General features: G+C 34.2%; 2 protein-coding genes across 2 annotated transcripts; one reads left to right on the plus strand and one right to left on the minus strand.

The window, feature by feature from the left end:
* Positions 1-747: 747 nt before the first annotated feature.
* LOC104893456 (RAN GTPase-activating protein 2) lies at positions 748-5,673 on the minus strand. Its single transcript, XM_010679576.4, has 2 exons — positions 5,433-5,673; positions 748-2,648 (listed from the first exon to the last, which is right to left on the minus strand). Exon 2 carries the CDS (start codon positions 2,637-2,639, stop codon positions 1,029-1,031), a length of 1,611 nt encoding a protein of 536 aa, XP_010677878.2. The 5' UTR covers positions 2,640-2,648; positions 5,433-5,673; the 3' UTR covers positions 748-1,028.
* A 3,161-nt stretch (positions 5,674-8,834) lies between these two features.
* LOC104893378 (gibberellin-regulated protein 2) lies at positions 8,835-11,152 on the plus strand. Its single transcript, XM_010679512.4, has 4 exons — positions 8,835-9,141; positions 9,329-9,382; positions 9,478-9,535; positions 10,767-11,152. The coding sequence occupies exons 1-4, from the start codon at positions 9,094-9,096 to the stop codon at positions 10,946-10,948; spliced, it is 342 nt and encodes a 113-aa protein (XP_010677814.2). The 5' UTR covers positions 8,835-9,093; the 3' UTR covers positions 10,949-11,152.
* Positions 11,153-21,794: the final 10,642 nt, after the last annotated feature.

Genomic DNA, 21,794 nt, shown 5'->3' on the forward strand with positions numbered 1-21,794 from the left:
CTAGTTTTCTGAAACTCTTTGTTTTAAATCATTGATAAACTATGAAGCCTTTACTTTTTTTTCTATGATATACCTATTTTCTTTAAGTTGAGGTTTAGATTTGAATTGATGTTGAAATTGCACTCATCCAAATTGAAGTAATAACTCATATTTAGGTTTGAAACAAATGCATATAAAATTATCATTGTTTAAATCTTCTTATTTACTTCCAAGCTAATTAAAGACAAAATATCTAGATTAGCTTTTACACAAAAATATCATGCTCATTTTCAATGATGTCGCAATTTTAATTAAAATAGATGCGAGTTAATTTAGTTGGTATTTCCAATGGTATCACAATTTAAATTAAAGTAGATGCGAGCTAATTTAGTTGGTAAAATTTTAATGAATGATATTTAAAATCTAAGATAAAATCTCGTTTACATCATTATTGTCTTTCCAGCTCTCTATGCAACATTATATTTACAAAAGCCTAAAGAAGAACAAGAGGAAGTCCAACTAGGACATGATACATGACTTTAGAACTAATTAAAAAAATTTACTAAACAACCAATTTACTAAACCTAGAAGAATACAGTCCAATACAAATTATCCGTCTAATCTGCAGTTAACTTCAAACTGAATCTACCTAATGTATTCCCCTGTCTCAGAATCATGCAATTTTAAGCCTTTAATCTACTGTAATTAGCATTTATGTAATGCCTCCTCAAAAACATCTAGAGAAGAAGTATACCTGAAAAGCACCTGTAAAAGAACTGACTTTGCTACATGATACTAATACTTCAGAAGCACAATGAAAATCTTTTTCTTACAACATTTCTAACAAGTTCAATAGAATAAAAGAAAAGATGTGAGTTCAACATGAGAAGAAAACCTACAAATTTAAACCTACAAGTCAAGATAATTCTGTCTTGCTCTAAGATGCCATCAATCCAAAGCAATGTCCAAGATAAAATAGGACAGCTATGGATTTAGTTGCTAAAACTAAGCTGCTGATCCTAAATAACTTTCACATATCAGAAATTCACCTATTCCTCATCAACATCAAGATTCTTCAGTTTGAATTCGAGTTCGTTCTCCTCTTCATCATCCTCAGCGGATTCCTTTTCATCATCGTCTCCGCCTTCTGGGTCATTCTCATCTAATGACCCAAGCTTCTCGGGAAACTTCTTGAAAATATCATTAACATCATCGATTCCGTCATCGGAGATGAAATTCCCATTAATATTCAATAATTGAAAATCAGGCTTATTCACCGCCATGTTAGCCAAAACCCTAGCACCAGCTCTATTTATTGCATTTGTATTCATATCAAGTTCCTTAAGCTGAGTATGACCTTCAAGAGCCTTGCTTATTTGTATAGCTCCTTCATCCTTGAGCTCATTTTCTGCCAAGTTTAGATTTAAGAGGTGCTGTTTTGATGCTAGGCATGCAGCTAAGGCAGGTACAGCAGCAGGTGTAACATCATTTCCTGCCAGCTCCAATACTTCAAGCAAAGGAGCTGAATCTTTAAGAGCATTTGCTATGGCAATAGTGCCCTCATCTTCCAAGTTCAAATAACTTAGGTAGGCTTCAATAAGATTTCCATGTTTTGAAAGTGCTTTACTCAAAGCAATTCCTGCTTCAACTCCAAACATGTTGTCGCGCAAGTCAAGCTTCTTCAAATGAGTACATCCCTCCAGAGCTTCAGATAAGGCAATCCCACCTTCAGAATCAACCCTTGTTGAGGAACACCTAAAATCCTCCAGCAAGGGAGAACGTTTGACAATCTCGGAAATAGCACGAGCACCTTCATCCCCTGTCATGTTATTGTGAAACTGAAGGACCCTGAGCTTCTCTGTCGACGGAAGTAATTCGCAAACGGCACGTGCTGCCTCCTCTGAGATACCATCGTTCATTAAGTAAAGCTCCTCTAAGCTACTCTGTGATTTCAGAAGTTTTTCAAATGCTCGAACACCTTTCTCTCCCAAGGCGTTGTTTGAGAGATCAAGAGATTTCAAGACAGAACCTTCAAGAGCAGCTGAAAACATGTTCATGACTTCCAGGGCTTCTGCCTCTGGCCTACCGGCAATAAAATCAGACAGGTTCACTTCCTTCAAGTCATTCTTGATTGATGCCAAAATAGGCTCTGCTATCCGAGCTGCACCTAGGCTGAAACTTCTGTTACTAAAACATATCTTAGTGTAATTGTTTGATGGATCCTTTAGTGGTGCCAAAAGCTCTTCCGCTTCTTCAGCCTCAATGAAGGCACGTGGGCCTTTTGATATATCAAATAAACTTTCAGGGACTGCCTCAAGAGTTGGCACTTCCCTAACAACTTTACTTGCTGGACCTCTTTTAAGAGCTTCTAATATGAGTTTACTGCATTCCTTGGCATAAAGCTGGACTGCAGAGCTTCCATCACCATCTGGCTCCTTTTCATAGAACTGATTCGCAAGAGTAAATGCCTCCTCTTCAATTTGCTTAGCATTCTCCTCAGCTTCCTCCTTGCTCAAGCTACCATACTTCTGGGTAAAAATTGTTGGAGTTGAAAGATTGTTGGTCATCCGTTCAACAAGCATGATCCTTGTGTTTTGGCTAGGAGGCCATAGTTTAATGGAGAATGGACGGCGCTCAGGACTTGTTTGCATAGCATCCATTTAATTAACCTATTGATGAAGAACATTAATATGTGCAAGATTTTCAATACAAATGACAAAGGGTAGAAATGCAAAACCACTTGTCCCGAGGGAGATATTATTAGAAAATTGAAAAAACAAAATAAAAATGCTGCTTTGCTTTCTACTAGCAAGGAAAGAATATGTTTCAAGAGAAACATATTTTGAGCTCCACAGCAGACAGTATCACAGTAGCCTTCAAAAAAACATACAAGATATTTCTTTCTAGTATAACTAACTTACATAGTTGCTAACTTACATCAATTTTGGGAACTTCCAAAAATTAAGATACATATTATCAGTTCCAATGCATTTATGTTTGGCAAACGACAAATCAAGCGCTTTTTCGTAACCCCTATCAACATGAACAAGGTCAATTTCACAATCCCGTGAGCCTGAAGTACTAAGATACTCCTTATATATGAACCCTGCCCACAACACCACCTCGCCAAACCCCCTCTTCTTCTCAATGAAATAAGGCACACATTTTTGGAACTTCTACATGCACAAGCAACATACCAATAAATGACACCTAGCTTGACTCTATTGATATTCTTCCCTCACTTCCAATCAAAGAGAACAATAGAGTTCAGCCAAAAAGCAATCTTACAAATTTAAGGGCCCTAGGCTAAACTATATAAGGGGGATTAGCCTATCACTTTCTAATTTAGTTTTTAAACTTCTTTAAGTCATGAATAATTTGCAAAGTTTACAAGAAAGAGAGCATATAAAACAATTAACTGAAGTCAAACAAATAATAGTAACAGCCTAACAGGTAATAAAGACACAGGGACTCAGGGAGAAAGACATTTCTAAAGCACACATCATTCCATGGTCTGTCTCTTTCTTGCTTTTCAATTTTTGGCACCACATAAATCCTTAACCAACCAAATGTAGATCAAAGAGTTCTGGTAAATTGAGCTTCATTGGTTCTTAACATTATAAAAGGACATGATGCACATGACCATTCAAACAAAGGTATCAAATTGATGGTATAAAGAGATGTTTTCACATCATGAAAATGTGGTTCATCTATTACAGGTAACAAGAGTAATATCTGACGCATTGAATAGCCAAGAAAGGGTCCAGTACTTCTAAAATGGGCGGCAATCAATTATTTTGCTGAAAGGAATTCAAACTAACAAGTAAAGATATATTGATGATATTTCTAAATAAAAATAATTTACCAAAATAACTATCAATCTTTCAAAACATTTTAATACAAAAAAATCCAACTACTAAAGACAGAAAGATATATATATTTAAACTCCAATAAGAGTGCGCATTTCAAGCATGCCCAAAAACTAAATGCCCAACCTCCTATGACCATTTAGACAACTCCAATTTTGGGGAATTATCTATACTAGGGAAAAAATTATTTACAAAATCTCCAAATAACAACTAAAATGTAAAAAAAAAAAAAAAAAAAAAAAAAAAAAGGTGCAGATTTCTTTTGCAATACATCCTTCCTTTCCCATAGTTCAATCATCAACAAGCAAGTATTGCATCCGAATAGCATCCAACAACTTAAGTAAACTTAGGTACAAACATAGATTTTCAAGTGTCTTGTTTAATTTATAGCAAAAAAAATTCCAAAAACATGATCATCAAAGTGTTCCAAGTCACAGTCACCAAAAGGTGCAACAACTCCACTAGAGTTACACTCTCTCTTTCACCCCCAACCTTTCTAAGAGACAACCAACAACTGTGACATTATTGATTGATAGACAGATTCCACCCACTTAAGAAATAAACAGCGTTACAAAATACAAAATCGATTGCAATCATCAAATAGACCTGAAAACCTATAATTATGAACTATAAAAGAGGTGCTGTGAAGAGAGAGTAGTTGAGTACACCCCAGCCAAGAACAAAGGAGGAATAACTGTCACTGGACTGTAGAATACCAGAAAAAGATTGGCATAAGGCTATATATAATGCCGCTGTAGAAGATGAGGAGGCGTAAAAATCTTTGGCAGGACAAAAAAGATGGACAATGTGCATTGCTAAAGTAGTAAAGTTTCTCATTCTAGGGTTGGCAATAGATCACATTTTGTGCAGGTGGAGCTCGACTCACATCCACCACCCAATCATCCATAATTGTCCATCATCGATGAGCGAAACCGATTAAATTACCTCCCTTTTACAATAAAAACTCATAAAAGGACCTGTACTACCAGTGTCATCCATCTACCTACCATAATCTTCTTAAATTTTTACCTAGTATATCAGCACTATCACCATAAAACATCAGTAAAACAAGGCCAAATACCACAACACTATGGGAAAATATAAAATCCCTTGTCCAACCAAACAATGTAAAACGGCGAAAATCATTTTCCTCCCAAACAAACGGAGCCTTCAACAGACCGTATCGACGGTATCGTAGAATGAAAAACCAGTGCAGGATTGCAGACTGACACTGTTGTGAGGCCATACACAGAAAAATTAACATCGAAAGTTAGACATATCACCAAACACATTTCAAAAACAATTATACTACCAAATAAATTAAAAACCCAAAATCAAGGGTTTTCATTACCATAATACAGATTCTACCATAACAATTAACGAGTGAGGTAACATGATTAAAGTTAAATAGTACCTCTGAGAATACTAAAGATTTGGTAAAAATTATCATAATCAAAGTTGAGAAATCTATAGCAACGAATGCAAATAAAGCAAATGATATGAGAAACAAAAAAAAATACAGTAATTGAAAGAAAGATGACATTAATTCATATACGAAATTGATATGAGAAATATTAACAATACCTGAAAAATCGAAAAAATGAGAAGAAAGATCGAAAGAAGTTAAAGGAGTGAGAGTTTGAAGAAGATATAAAGTGAGGAAGATGCCAAATGGAAAGAATCAAAGAATGATACAACAGTAGATCGGAATTTGCAGACAAGAGGGAGGAGAGAGAAAATATTTTGGAACTGTCGATGAAATGATGGCGCCCATTTGCCCTTCCTAAAATCCCTGCACTCTTGTTTTTTAATTTTTGGGAGGAACCACTTTTTCAAGTGTTTGTATGGGCCATGGGGTACTATGGAATGTGGTTTTTAAAATTCAAATTTCTTTAAAAAAAAACATAATATTCGCTACACTTTTATTATCGGAGTTTTACATTACTTGTTATACTTTTTTTTTGGGCAATAAATTCTCTCTATCTTTCTCCTCTCACGTGGGTTTCTTTCTTTTTACTCTCTATTCTCCAAAAATTGCCTAGGAGTCCGTGAATTGAGAAGTGTAGCGAGTAATATGAAACGGGGGAAGTAGTTCTAAGTTACGGCTTTACGGACCTGTTCGGCTAAGGTGGTTGTTGCGATTAGCTATTGTACTAGCTGTTAGCTATCAAATATTGGCTATTAGAGCAACTTCAAAGATTAGCTAAAACGATATTTGGCTAAAGATGTCATGTGATTATCCTTAACTAATTCTTTCTTTAGCCAACTTTTATAACAGCAACCTTAATTAAATTAAACTTAATTATATGATCATGGATGATTCATAGTGGTTATAGTATTTATAAAGATGGCATGAGATGAGGTTGCTCGCCCGTTACTTACATGCAAGGACTCGAGTCGCCTTTTCTTGGTCCTACTACGAGGAGTTTTTCACCGCTTTTGGCGAGTAGATTAATCTCCTGCTGGAGTTTGCATGGGTACCTCAAAAGACAACATTCCTCCAAGCTGGAATATTTTCCATATCAAAGACTTAAACTCGAAACCTTGGTTAAGGAGCGAGAGACCCTTAACCACTCACGCCAACCCCAATTGAACTCAAATTGCCTTTTAACTAGACACGGTCCCGCGTATGATTCTATACTTATCATACTTTAGTTGTGGAAATACTTTTCGCTAGTTAAACTATGTCCATCGTATTATATTGTTAAAAATTTTGACTAAAAACAAAGTCATAAAAAAGGCGACTTCGTATTTATATGTATTTAAATTTAATACTTCCTTAGTAAAATTCATATAATTATGTTATTTTATGATCGATCAAAGTCACAATTTAGTACGGGCTAGTCTGCGAGCCCATAACAGGTGCAACTACTGACTAAGCCCACAGCTCGAAAATTATGAAAATATGAGTCACGTCCACCTTCAGAAAGAAAAGGCCCAAACCATTTGAGCCCATCTACACATAAAAATTGAAATACTAGGCTGGTTGCGCAAATCAGGTTATGTGGATACTATCACACACCAATTTGAAGGAATTCTCACACTATTTTTTGGTTGTTTTATTGGATACTTTTGCAACATCTTACTATGTCCATAGTTCTTTATAAACTAACACAAATAAGGTATTAGAACTATAATATTCTTTTCTTTTTATGTAAAGGGAACAACATAAATTAAACCAGTCAATCACATACTAGAATAATCAAGCAAATCCGAAGCATAAGGCCGTTCATTATCATTTTTTGTTTTCAGTTTTTTTGAAAATAAAAACCAAAAACAAAAAATCAGAAAGAGTGGTTATCACTTTTTAATTGCCAGTTTTCAAAATCGTCATGTTTCTAATAAATCCTGAACTTCTATACGTCGCCCATATGTTTAACAAACCTCAATAAATCTGACTAATTTTTTATTTATTATAGGACATATGTCATATGACTTTGAAAATCAAAAAATCAAAATATAAAAAACCACAGTAATATTAAACGAGTCCTTTCCTTGAGAGAAGGGTGCCCTAACTTCTCCTTTTGTACCAAAAAAAAAGAAAAAAAAAAGAAAAAACGAGTCCTAAGAATTCATGCAATAACTAGGAAGATGGGGAATAATATTATTCTTAGATCTTTGATATTTTATTAGCATTTACATCGTAAATGAATAGTTTCCATTTTTTAACTTTAAGAAAACACTTTGATAGACTTTAACGTGAAGTTGACTCATTGACAAGTGATAACGTATGGCAAACGCAACGCATAAACTGAATTTTATCATTTTATGCATATTATACAAAAATAAAAAGTGAAAAAAAATCAATTTGCTGATAATCTAATTAAGATCAATTCACAATGCAATAACAGACAAATGTTGTAGTGCTTATGTTGTGTCCATGAATGCCAACGTAACAACTTAAGCTGTCAAAAATGCGTTGCATTTGCATAGTATATAAACTATATAGTATATACAATCCCTTCTTCAAGGAGGCAAGGACAAGAACAAGAACAAGAACAAATTAATGCTGATTATTAAATTTGTACTAAAGAAAATGCATGGCTTAATTTTTTATTGCCACTTGGCAAATTCGGCAATATATAATTTCATTTTAATTACCAAGGACACTTGGGTTCAATGGTATAGCTTCCTATCTCCCACATCGAAGATTAAGGTTTTAAATCTCGGTGAAAGCAAAAATTTCAATATTGTTGGGGATGGGAGGGAGGGGGTTGGAGCTTGTTGGGCTTCTGAATAAGTGGCCTGTGCGAAGACAGCCAAGAGGAATTATTTCATCTTATCACGGATTCTCGAAAGGGGGAAAAAAAATCCCTTTCAATTATTTACTAGAAATTTCCTGAAGACAAGTTGCATTAAATTATACTCCTACTACATTACTTTTTAGAATTTATTTTAGTATCGAATATATATACATATTTTCTCCAGTTTTAAATATTTAGCTTATAGGACTATGATTTATATGTTATTCACATGTATTATTTTGATAGTAGATGTTTTTTCATATTTTTGTATAGACATGAGTTACTAAGCAAAATGTTATTGACTTTTTGTCTCAATGTATACATGCAATATTATTAGTAGCTAGAGAAGACTCATAGCTAAAATACAATTATATATTAATGGTTAAAATAGTGTTTTGACAAACATAAAAATTAACGTATCGTCTACAACTTTTCAAAGAGGTAAACATATTCATAATTTTTTATACTTCCTCATTTACTGTCATCCAAATAAACGTGTTAAAAAACATTATAAACTTTTAATTTCTAGATATATGGGCAATACCTAAAAATTTACTTTTAATTTCTAGATATATGGGCAATACCTAAAAAATTGTAGAATATATATACAACCTTCGTTTCATATTATTTGCAACGATTTGACATAAAATGTGAGTAGAAAATGTCTAATCGTTGCAAATAATATGATACGGAGGTAGTATTATATATAATTTCATGGGGAAAAGAAACAACCCGGTGATGTCCTCTAGGGACACCAGCAGAAGGTTCCACAAGAGTGATGTTTACATTGTAGGCTATTGCAGAAATTAGTAGATAAGTGTCACAACATTGTGATGAAATGTGAAATCTCCCAAACAACAAAACAAAACACAGCTACACACAAAAGAAAGATAATATTTGCTCTTAACGCTAGCGCTTGAGGCCTATATAATATAGGAGTTACCCTTTTTTTGTTCTTAGCTATCTTTATTTCATTTCCTATTTCAAGTAAATATCTAATAATGAAGCTTCTTGTGTTTTCCATCTTCTGCATTATTATCCTCCTGCAGGTAAACATTATATCCATAATTATAGATATCTGTGGTCAAAATAATGTCTCGACGTGCGTAAAAGTGGATTCGTTACATTTAATTCAAAACGGATGAAGTTTTTAATTTTTGTTGTTCTTGTACTTAATTTTCACAAATTTACAAACCATATGATTGTAATGTTAGCCTTATTTTGTAACTATAATAGATGTGCAGTGAGGCTTTATCTGCTACCAACTATACAGAGAATTCTCTTGTCAAGGTTAATTCATTAGCTTCTATTTAGCCTTTATTGATGTTATTTATTTTTCTCACCTTATTGTTATAATCTAATCTTAAGATCTTTTTAACATATAGCCGATACAAGAAGAGAATAAGGCGGAAAATCAAGGGAAATATGTTTGGAGAAACATAAGTAAGTCTTTATTTCAAGTTAAAACAAAGTGCATGCATGCAGAGCACAAATCTTTTGTCTCACAGTTTATGTATGCCATTTTTTTTATTGGTTGATAATTTATCTTAAATTGTAACTGTTAAGGGCCTGTTCTCTTCGGCATAAAAGAGCTGAACTGAATTGAACTGAAACTGAATTGAACTGAACTGTTCTGATCTGAACTGAACTGATCTGAACTAAACTGAACTGAATTGAACTGAACTGAAATGAATAGTGATATGTGAGAGTAAAAGTATTGTCAAGAGTTGAACTGAACTGAACTGAACTGAACTGGTCTGAACTGAACTGAATTGAAATGAACTGAATTGAACTGAACTGAACTGAATTGAACTGAACTGAACTGAACTGAAAATAAGCTGGGGAGAACAGACCCTAAGTGGGTTATAATGATAATAACGATCTATTAAAGAGAGTGACAACTGACACGGTACACTAATTGTGAGAAAAGAGAAAAGATCTAGTACTTGTTAAAAGATGTTTGTTGTTTTTATTTTTTATAAATGCCCTTTTTCTTTTGGTTGATTGACATATCTTCTATATTTGGTGACTATCTTATTTAATTTACTACCTTCGTTTTCTATTATTTGCAATGTTTAGACATTTTTTTTCTGTACTTTATGTCAAATCGTTGCACATAATAAAAAAACGGAGGTAGTATCCATAATTACAAAATAAAAAATTAGGGATCTCATAAGGAATCAAATTGATAAGCTACTTAGCTTCAGAAAATAAGGAGGTAATAAAATTATCCATATTTTTTTTATCAATTTAGATTATTTATTCAAAAAAAATTCAAATCAGCAACTTCAAGTAACTATTTCTACTAAATAACGCATATAATCATATTCATGTTCCTTATCAACTTGAGCAACTTATTAGTTTTAGTTTCTAGCTTTTTATCCAGTCTCAATTTTTTTTTGTAACATACACCACACCACATCATCCATGTGATCGTAGTACATAAGACTTTGAGAATATTTTTCTGTCGCAAAAGAGCCTTCCTCTTGTAGTGTTCCCTCAAAAGAAAAAAAAAACTAATGAGTGATATTCATTTTTTCCTAAACTAAATATAATACTAATGAGATACTTACCTAGTATATATCATAAGTATCATAAGACGACTATATTCGTTTCCGTATTAGTCTAAGACTCTAATATAATATACTTATCATAACTCTAATAATAACTGCAGATTGCAACTCTGCTTGTGCAATGAGATGCGTAAGGTCATCAAGGAAGAAATTGTGCGTTAGGGCATGCCAAAGTTGCTGTTTCCAGTGCAAATGTGTTCCTCCTGGTACTCATGGCAACCACCATCTATGCCCTTGCTATGCCCGCCTCAGGACCCATGGCAACAGGCCTAAATGCCCTTAAGATTTACTTATTACTTGATCATATAGTATCATATAGTATAATAGTATATTATTAATTAGTGTCACGCATGCATCTATAACTAAGCATTAAGCCTAAGATAGCAATATATAGTGTACTATATTAGTTTCATTTTCCTGTTTAGTGTTTGCAATAATGTGTTGGATCTACATTTATGCATGTTATAATAATTAATCATGCTCTTTATTGCTTGTTAGTTATAATAAGTCTATGAATTATATATACTTTTGTTGTTTACTTAATTACCTTATACATGCATTAATCATTGCTATTATTGTTAGGAAAGGGTGTTGTAGTGTTTGATTAATGCGGAACAAATCAATGAAATAATAATAAGAACGAGAAAAGCAATAAAGAAGATAAACAAGAGAACACAAGAATTTACGTGGTTCATTCAAAATAGACCTACGTCTACAAATAGGGGAATCGAGAGCTTCTTCGTATGATGGAGGAAAACAGAGAGAATAATATATGGAGTCCTAAGAATATGAGAGGCTAAAAGTTGTGTTTATAATGAACACCAAGAGGGTCCTTTTATAACACAAGGAAACCTTAATAAAACCCTAGAATATATATGCTCCATACAAAATCCGAAAAGAAATCATGCATCCCGCGTCAAAATCCCCGTAGCCGATCGAGCGGTCATCAAATTCAAACTGACCGACTACGCTAAGGGTGCCCGACCTGATCGGGTGAAATTCCAGTTCGACAATGTTTCGTAAAACGGTCATAACTTTCTCGTTTCTCAGCGGAATTGGGCATATCACATGTCGTTGGAAAACTCTTTAAACAAGCTATCACATCCAATTATAATCACATCAAAACCATTTATAGATTGATAGATATGTGTATTCAAAATCAGCCTTATGCCTTTTTCACAAGATTTCAAGGTACAACTAACCATTGTTTCCTCTTGTTGTATTTGATCTCAATAATGAGATTTGAGGCAGTTTTAGTAGTTATTGTAAACATTGCATTTGTCATCACCTCAATCGTCTAACATGCAGTGGTTGTTCGTTGAATCAAAATTATATTCGTTGATTTTTTTTCAAACTAACAATGCATCAACAATGTTGCTGTAAGGGATAAATCTTTGCTAATTAATATTACATGAATAAGGCCTTACACACTCAACACATGTATGTCTCTATGACTCTATGTCTCTATGTGGTGTACATGTTACAATGCATCTAGCTAATAATTCTCAGTCATCACCTCCCTATGTCTCTATGTGAAACTTACAATACACATATATATACACCCAAAAATGACTACAATCAAACAAATTAATGTTGACATATATCAAACTTTTAAATACTAGTTATTATATGTGGTGTACATGTTACAATCACACTCCTTTGTGTTAGAAGAATTAAGGGCATTTCTTGCGACCAGCTTTGGTGGACATGTTAGCCCAACAAGGACAGGCGTTTGCACCACCTGAAGTTCCTGGTGGTACACAGTTGCAACGTTGACAACAAGTATTACATGCCCTAATACATATCCTGTATCTTGACGCCACACTGCATCTTATATGACATTTTTCCTTGCAATCTGTCAATATTTCATCATAGAAGTGAAGAATGTTAATTTATTTTTTTATCCATATGAGTCACGAAGGCAGTACAAAGTACAAAGAAGGGGAGGGGAATTCGAATCTGTGACCTATCGTTCACAGCACCTCAATCTTAACCACTATGCCAAGACATTCTTGGTTAGGAATGTTAAGTTATTGATAGTTGGCAACAACTTATAATGGGTATAATTCTTGATTTTTCTGTTGTTGAGTTGAGGGAAAAAAGAGAGGTTTATATGGATATCTCAAAAACTTGTATCAAATCTCAGGAAACTATTATATACTTTCTCTATTTCAAAGTACTGTACACTTCTCCGGACACATTTGCCAATGTATAACTTTAACTATTAATATCTATAATTTCCTACATGTAAAAATTATAAAAAGTTGATATTTTAAAAGTATATATATCGGGAGGAATCTAATAAGATCTCACATGATTATATTTTTTCTTATATACAAATCGTAAAATACAGTCAAAGAAAAAAGTGTGTGAATAGTGCAAAAAGTTAAATCGTGTTATCAATTTTGAAATGGATGAAGTAATTTCAAAAAAAACATATGTGAAGATGATTGATTCAAAGGATTCCCTTTGAGTTTCCAATGATATGAAGATTTTTCATAAAGAGAGTTTCTTACCTATCTTAGCACCCAAAAATGCTCCCTTAGTAAGTTGTGGTTTTGGTTGTGGTTTTGGTTTTGGTTGTGGTTGTGATTGTGATGCGTTACAAATCTCCAACTGTAGAAGATATAATAATTTAGTTGTAGATATCAAACATGATTAAAGAATGATGTGATTAAATTGTATAAAATCGAGTTTATTGTTTATAGGTTAAAATAGAGGAGTATATTTGGTTCATTATCGTCAATAATTTAGTTATGCGCAAATTTATCTTAGTCTTCATATTAGTGTTGAGGCTATGTAGTCCACATAGGGTCAATATATATCAAACTGTGTCATTGTCTATTTGGGTAATAATTAAATTATACAATTGGAGTCTAGGCTAAGTTATTTGATCGCTTATCTGAATTGGGTCAATTTTATCAGTTTTAAGAGAACATTTTGAAGACAAATTGTGACCTAAGCAAGACCTAATCAATAATAGTAGAATCTAGCCAAACTCATGCATGTAATGTAATTGTATGATTTAATTTTGGAAAAATCTTCGAGCTACTAGAAGACATTCTGAATTATTCGCGGTTCATAATTAGAGAATATAACAACCATAAATATCATTGACCTATACTGATGCATGTTATGTTTTGTTTTTTTTTAAATCTATATGAGCCACGAAGGCAGTAAAGTACAAAGAAGGAGAGAAGGGGATTCGAACTTGTGACCTATTATTCACAGCACCTCAATATTAACGACTAGGCCAAAATATTCTTGATTTCGATGCATGTTATGTAATTGTGAAAATCTTGGTAAAAAGAAAGACAACATTCATGCATAAAATAGATCACGTACGTACCTGATGTGAGAGGACAAGGCAAAAAAAGACAATGCCAAGGATTTTGTTGAAGCTACTCATCTTTGTCATTTATCAAATATTACAAGATGTTGTGAAAAGAGCCAAAATTTAAAAAACAAGGGCATTTATCAATTTATGTATTTGAGAAGGGGGGGTTGTGTTAATTTGTTCATCGCTAGCAATAAAGAACCTCAAACATTTCTCCATAAAAGGCAAATAATGGTTGGAATTAATCTTATAAATGGATGGTGTTTTTATCCTTGTCCAATTCTCTAATTAGTTCTTTCTTTTCTTTATCTCTCTCTTTGACAAAAAACTAAGAAATTAGCATTGGTAATTGAATGGCAATAATAGCTTATACCATGGGCGGGGGCCTCGGCATCTCCCAACTTTGAAATTTCTTTTATGAAATCTTTTTAAAATTAAGGAAAAATTACTTTATTTTTTTTAAAATAGGTAAAAGTATTTAATAGACCCTTCCTAATTTTTTGAAAATTTTCAATTGGTCCCCTTGAAAATAAATTTCTAATTTCGTTCCAGGCTTATACTATCGTTTGTAAAATTTTCTTCAGGAGAAGGATTTACCTATTTTTCTTCGATTTTTTTACATGTTATACTTTCACTTTTCAAGCATGTCAATGCAAAACTTTGACGACATATATCTTTAATTTTGAATTTGTAAAAACTATAAAACATACATATTAAAAAATACATATTAAGACGAATCTAACAAGATCCCACATGACTATATTTTTATTCACGTGTAAATCATAAACAATGATTAAAATAAAATTTGTGAATAGTGTAAATGTCAAAGTGTTCTTTTTTTTTTTATTAGGAAATTAAGTCAGCCCAAGGGCTACCCCCTACCAGGCTACTAGCCTTGTAGGAACTACCAGCACATTGGCTGGTAATGCTGGGGGTAAGGATTGAACCCTTGACCTCAGAGATCAGAGGGGAGTGCTCTACCACATAAGCTAGCTCCTCATCCTTTGTAAATGTCAAAGTATAATATGTACAAAACTGAAGGAAGTATTTCTTTTTCAAAAAGTATATGTTTTTTAGATTTTTATTTTTTTTGATGCAGATATGTTTTTTTAGATTATGACACATAATCTTAAGAAAACAAACACCTACTTTGTCTAAGGCCTTCATGCATGGAACGGATGATCAAGTTTTGTACCTTTCTAATCTATTAATTAATTCTACATCATCATAAGAGAGCTTCAAATATGTGGCCAAACACAAGAAGATATCACATGCATTAGTTTTATGCCAAAAAAGCATATATTGTTATTTGATTTGAGACAAAATCTCAAGCAACCCAACATATACTCCCTCCTGTCTTTATTAGTTTACCTGTATTTCTTTTTGAGATATTTTTTATTAATTTACCTTTTTTATTTTTGAAATGGGTTAACTTTTAATCACATATATATTTAACTTTAATATAAAATAATAGTTTTTTCTTTCTTTCTATGTACATAACATCATTTCGATCTCTTTAAACTTTATGTAAAAAACGGGTAAACTAATGAAAATCGAATGAAGTACATATTAGCTAGAAAAGAATAAGTCAAGGCATGCAATATTAATGTGTACCAGTCCACGCCATCAAAGTGATGAAAGAGAATTTCTCAAGTTTAATATCTCTAATATTCAATCATGCAACGCAAATGGACAATAATTTATATAAGTTACTATTAAAAACATGACAAGTAATACGCAAGCGAAACATTAGAGTGATGAGAGTTAGTTTTGGAATAATAATTATATGAAAAGACTGGCAACTAATAATACTCAAGGAACAATATGACATATTCATAACGCAATTGATTGGCTTCTAGTTAATTGCACATGCAACCTTCTCTAACTACTATTATTGATGCTCCAAATTAGTACTACCTCTGTTCTCTTTTAGTTGCAACGTTTGATAAATTGCACTATTCATGTTCTCTTATTTGACCACATTTATTGATTTATATGTTTAAACAAAATATAGTCATGTGGGGTCTTGTTTGATTCGTTTCGATGTAAGCTTTCATAATATCAAATTTTTATAATTTTTACTTACATACAATTAGAGATAAAACGATTTGAAATTGTACATTGGCAAGCGTGAAAGTCAAAACGTTGCAACTAAATAAAAACAGAGGTAGTATTAGAGCAGTAAACTAAATTACCTTCTATTGTGTTTCCTGCACCCAACAAGATTTTTTTTACTATGACAGCATTATTGACCCTATATATATATATATAATCAAGTAATACTTGGTTTAGTGATTTGGTTTTTATCTCACGATTTTGAAATTATGGGATCAAATTCTATTAGAGGCACTTTGGAGGTGGGAATTTGAGGATTTTTCCTTACTATTCCCACTACTTCTAAAGGGCATTGCCTGCAAACCCGGATCGGGTTGTCCTATACGAGGTTCCGGTCCTAGCTAATTTATGACACTTAGCTTTTTACACAGTCAAAAATTAAGTGATGTTCAGAAATAAAAGACTCAAGTAGCTTTTTCTGTCTGATGTTGGTTGTACTTTTTTTCCTAGCTAATTTATAGTTCCAACTATTTTGCTCATAAAAAGCTAGCAGGAAAACGATATATGCCTTTATTAATAGCTAAATAGTATTAGCGTATTCAATTCATAAATACAATTATACAAATCACTAGACATGGCCCATACAAATCGGTGGAACAAGCTAACTAATTAAACCAACACACACTTCAATTGTGAAAGAGGCCTTTGGTAATTTTATATACTTGCTGGGATAGCTCAGTTGGGAGAACGTCAGACTGAAGATTTGAAGGTACTGTGTTTTACCAACTGAGGTTGGCGTGAATGGTTAAGGGCTCCTCGCTGCTTAACTAAGGTCTCGGGTTCGGATTTTGGTTATGGAAAAAATTCCAAGTGGAAGGGATGTTGCCCGGTTTGTTAAACATCGTCCCAAAAGTCTTAAAATCGCCCCAAATTCATTTTTGTAGATTATTTTACCCTTCCTCTTTTCCACACTACCCACCACCACCTACCAACCCTTGCAACCACCCGCCATCACTAGCCACCCACCACCTCTTCCACCACCCAACTGTAAGGAGTCAAAAAAATTTTAGGGCGATGGGCGAATGTCTAGTCGGGACGTTCGCTCCATGGGGTGAATGTCTGGCCAGCATTCGCTCCATGGCTCGAACATCTGGTCTGGACGTTCGAGCCATGGAGCGAATGTCCTGGCCAGACGTTGGCCCATCACCCTAAAAAAATTTCACCTCCTTCCAGTTGGCTAATGGGTGGTTGTGGCAATGGGATGGTGGTGGAGTGAGGTGACTGGTGGTGCGGATGGTGGTGGTTTAGGGAAAAAGAAGAAAAAGGTTAGAGAAGTAATTTCAATTTTTTGGGACGCTTTTAAGTACTTTTAAGACGATGAATAGAAGTTTAATTGAAGTATCAATTCAAACTCCCACATGAAATTAGTGCACTTATTGAAGGCGGTAAGAAACTGCTCGAACCAAAAAAAAATATAGTACTTCTACTTTCATAATTGGTACTAGAATAGTGGAACAAAATGGAAGCCAGTAAAAAGCTTGTATATTGGAGTAACTACTACTTTTACCAACCCTAAAACTACAACTACATAATACTAGTAAGTAATCATTAATTTTCTGACAAAATTTCATGTTTTAGCTTATAAGTTACATGTGGGTCGCAAATCCTATGCATCGTTTTGCCTCAACATCTATGATCTCTTGTTTGGTAAGAGTATCATACTCTGAAAACGTTTTATAATATCTTAAGGCATCAAATCTAATTAATTTATACACCACGCATTCAGAAATGAAGTAGAAATTAAACTTTGCTTCCTATTTTTTTCTTGCCATTGTCATGAGCAGTAGTATGAAATATGAATTATTGGAGAAGTTGTCGTAGCGTCTTTTGCTTGACTTATAGGATCGAAATTAATGCTTTAGATGTCGTTACATTTTGGCAAAGCAATATTTTTTTTTTTTTTTAACAACAAACATACTATGTTAATGAAAAGAGTATGTACAGTTTAATGTTAATACAACTAAAACTAAAACTAAAACTAAAACTAAAACAAATAAATTTAAAGGAGTTTTATGAGTTCGTACATTCTATCTAAAACACAAATAAATAAAAGTGATACAAAAACACTTATGTGAATATGTAATTACGGATGGAAAAAACTTATCTACCTATCGGGTAGACTATCCATCATTAATAAAGATTTGTTGAAGGTCATGATTTGGAAACCAACTCAACATAATAATTATTTTTTTAATCCTCTATTAATAGTGGTGATAGAGTGTAAATCAATTCTTGGGACTCCAACCACCAGCTTAAACTTTTGGTTGAGTTGGTCCTTTGACATGGTATCAGAGCCAGCGTAACAAAAATGTCACGGGCTCGAATCTCATCCACCCCTCCTTTCTCAGTGGAATATTTAGCGTCAGGTATGAGGAAGGCATGTGCTGCACCTACCCACACTTCATGCCCAAAGGGCTCTTGCGTGAGGGGGCGTGATAGAGTATAAATCTATTCCTGGGCCTCAACCATAAGTTTAAGCTTTTAGTTGAGTTGGTCCCTTGACAAGTAGGTTGTCTATCAGATAGGTAGATGTAGCGATGTGTTAAAATTGATATTATTTTGACGTAGTATAGGATTCAAAGAAGCATTTTATTACTAGAGTTCATCTTTTATTAGAGTAGCTTCAATTGAAAATGGCTTGGCTCGATTTATTACTCCCTAAATTTGTATATCGAAATATTACAAAAGGTAGTTTGAAAAAGGAAATTCAAAATGGAGACAAAGGTTTAGGGACCAATCTATTTCCAAGTGATAGTGTATTTCTTTTACTTCTATTTGAAATCTTTTCAACATAGATTTCTAATATAAGGTAGCTTTAGCCTTTAGCAGAGCTAGTTATTGTATGTAGTAAATTTTTTATTTTTTTTTACAATGATCGTAGTAAGTGTTGATGTGTTATTATAGATCACATGGCCGTAACTCGTAGCTAGTTTGACATAATAGATAATATACCACGCTCTATATCAGTAGTCTAGGTATATATATGATTCATGCACATTACAACAAGTCGATTTATGCACATTACAACAATATCACTGACGGTGGAGTCTGGATCCTCTAGAGTTTTAGTTAAATTTTACGAGATAGAGTATTATCTTAGTCATATATTTTACAATAAGGACTCATATGGGTAAAAAGAGAAAGATTTAGGGGTGAATTTTGATGAGATAAAATAGGGGGATTTTGGAAAGAGAATATATGAACCATTGATTTTTTATTCAATGGTTGATATTGTTCAAACTCTACCTTGTAGAGTTATTTTACAACTCTATAGGATTCAAACACGGTGACTGTGTGGGTTGCCTTCTCGAAATGATTTGGTGCTCCAAAAAATCCATCATAATGTGAAGCACTACTGATTAGTCACTCAAGATCATTTCCATAATGCAATAACTTTCATTTTTTTTATTTTGTAATTTACTAGTCCAAACAGACTCAATTTTTATGAGCTAAGAGATAAGAAGGGGATCATAACCCATAAGAAAACTAAAAGTTGGGATTTATACCCATAAGCAAATATCCACACATATACCCCAAATACGAGGACGATGAGAGTTGAACTCCCACCTGTCCTTTTTTTTTTTTTTTTTTTTTTTGACAGGGAAACATAGCTTTTATTATAACATAGCATCAGCAATTACAGCATGGTGTGCTTCACTAGGCACCTCTTCCATCCACACCATCATCTCATTATAATTCTTACTAATCTTAGCCAAAATATGAGCAACCCATTCCCTCCCCTACATACATGAGAGAAAAGACAAGATCTACAAGCTCGTGCTAGTTTAAGAATGTCAGACACAATTCTCCCAAAGCTAGTATTCTCACAATAGGCCTTCCTTAAATGAGAAGAGAGCTTAATGTTATCAGTTTCCAGGACCACCTTACTAAATCCCGCCTCCATCGCTATCTGGAGAACATGGCGCGCTGCCATTGCCTCGACCTCATCCACCCTATAGTCTCCTTCCCATTTCTCGCACGTTGAGAGCAGCACATCCCCCACATTATCACGCACAATACCTCCCAGCCCCACCAAATGCTCGCCAAAAAGAGCCGCATCTGTATTAATTTTTACCCAACCAGAATCAGGAGGCTTCCAAATCTTCACAAGGCTCCTCGTCTCGTTGTTTTCCTGATTCACAGCTTCATTCGCTTTCTCCCATTCACCCACAAAATTTACAGCTTTGTTAACAGTGGTCATGCTATTGATCTTTTGTTGGTTAAACGTCCACGCATTTCTTCGCAACCAAATCCCCCATAGCAAACTCCAGAACAAGCTCCACCATAGTGAGTCCTTAAAGACCTTCGACAGACTCAGGCACCACTCCATAAAATTCCCTATTCTCACACCACTGCTATCAATCCGTAAAGGTGAGACCCTCCATATCATTGCAGCCTCCTCACACATAACCAAAGCATGCATCACCGATTCTTCTTCAACACCACACATAGGACACACACAATCAGCACACATCTTCCTCTTCATGAGATTTACTCGAACTGGGATACTGTCATGCAAAGCTTTCCACCCAAAGGTTTGGATTTTTGGCGCTACTTTAGCTTTCCATATGTTCTCCCAGATTTCCATCCCCTGGTTAATTGAACTTGATGATTTCCCAGCTCTACTGATTTTTAACTGAGTGTAGTAGGCACTCTTAACCGAGAAGAAGCCGTCTTTCGTTAAGGCCCAAGCCCACGAATCCTCCTCCGGATACATAGCCAAGGGGATACGTTGAATTTCATCTCGTTCCCAGCTTGAAACATGGAATTCAACAGCGTAGATTTCCATCTCCCTTCCTCAATAAGCTCAGCAACAGTTTTTGGAAGCTCCTCCTGAGAGCTCCTGCTCGAAAATAATTTAAACTTAGGCAATCTCGGGATCCAGGGATCCTTCCAGACATCAATTGATTGACCCCCTCCGACAACCTTGATCGCCCCCTGCTCAATGATTTCTCTTACAGAAAGAATAGAACGCCATGTGTAACTAGCCATTGAACTCAATTTTGCTTCCATAAAAGACACATTTGGGAAATATTTATTCTTCAGCGTTCTTGCCATCAGCGAATTAGCATTTGTCATGACCCTCCAGGCTTGTTTGGCTAAAAGAGCCCGTTAAAAAATTTGAGATTTCTCATTCCTAGGCCACCCTCTTTTTTCGAAGCATATAGCCTTTCCCAAGCAATCCATGCAGTTCTCCTTTCATTCCCCGTTCCTCCCAATAAAAGTTACGACACAGTCGTTCCATCTCATTAAGAATACTCACAGGAATTGTGAAGCATTGCATAGAGTAAGTAGGAATGGCTTGTGCTACCGCTTTTATAAGTACTTCCCTTCCAGCCTGAGAAAGAAACCCTCTTTCCACCCTTTCAGCTTCTTCATGATCCTCTCTTGAATACTTTGAAAAATTTGTTTCTTAGAACTACCAATGTAAGTTGGGAGTCCGAGATACTTGTCATGTTCGTCAACAGCCTTAAAATTCAACTTCATCTGAAGCAATTCTTTCTTTTGTGGCTCAATATTTCGGCTAAACGAGACTTCCGATTTTTCCATATTCAATTTTTGACCCGAAGCAGCTTCATAGATAGAAAAGATATCCAACACTTTCTCCACTTCTACATCATTTGCTTTTATAAATAACAGACTATCATCAGCAAAAAACAAATGTGATATGGGCTCC

This window comes from Beta vulgaris, chromosome 1 (genome assembly GCF_026745355.1).
Source record: "Beta vulgaris subsp. vulgaris cultivar EL10 chromosome 1, EL10.2, whole genome shotgun sequence".
Lineage (NCBI taxonomy): Eukaryota > Viridiplantae > Streptophyta > Magnoliopsida > Caryophyllales > Amaranthaceae > Beta > Beta vulgaris.

What these genes read in the sequence shown, in the direction of transcription:
- LOC104893378 (XM_010679512.4), top strand. Translation starts at nt 9,094, where the DNA reads ATGAAGCTTCTTGTGTTTTCCATCTTCTGCATTATTATCCTCCTGCAG. An exon ending in CAGAGAATTCTCTTGTCAAG is followed by an intron (nt 9,383 to 9,477) that starts GTTAATTCATTA and finishes TTTAACATATAG; the next exon opens with CCGATACAAGAAGAGAATAA. An exon ending in ATATGTTTGGAGAAACATAA is followed by an intron (nt 9,536 to 10,766) that starts GTAAGTCTTTAT and finishes TAATAACTGCAG; the next exon opens with ATTGCAACTCTGCTTGTGCA.
- LOC104893456 (XM_010679576.4), bottom strand. Translation starts at nt 2,639, where the DNA reads ATGGATGCTATGCAAACAAGTCCTGAGCGCCGTCCATTCTCCATTAAA.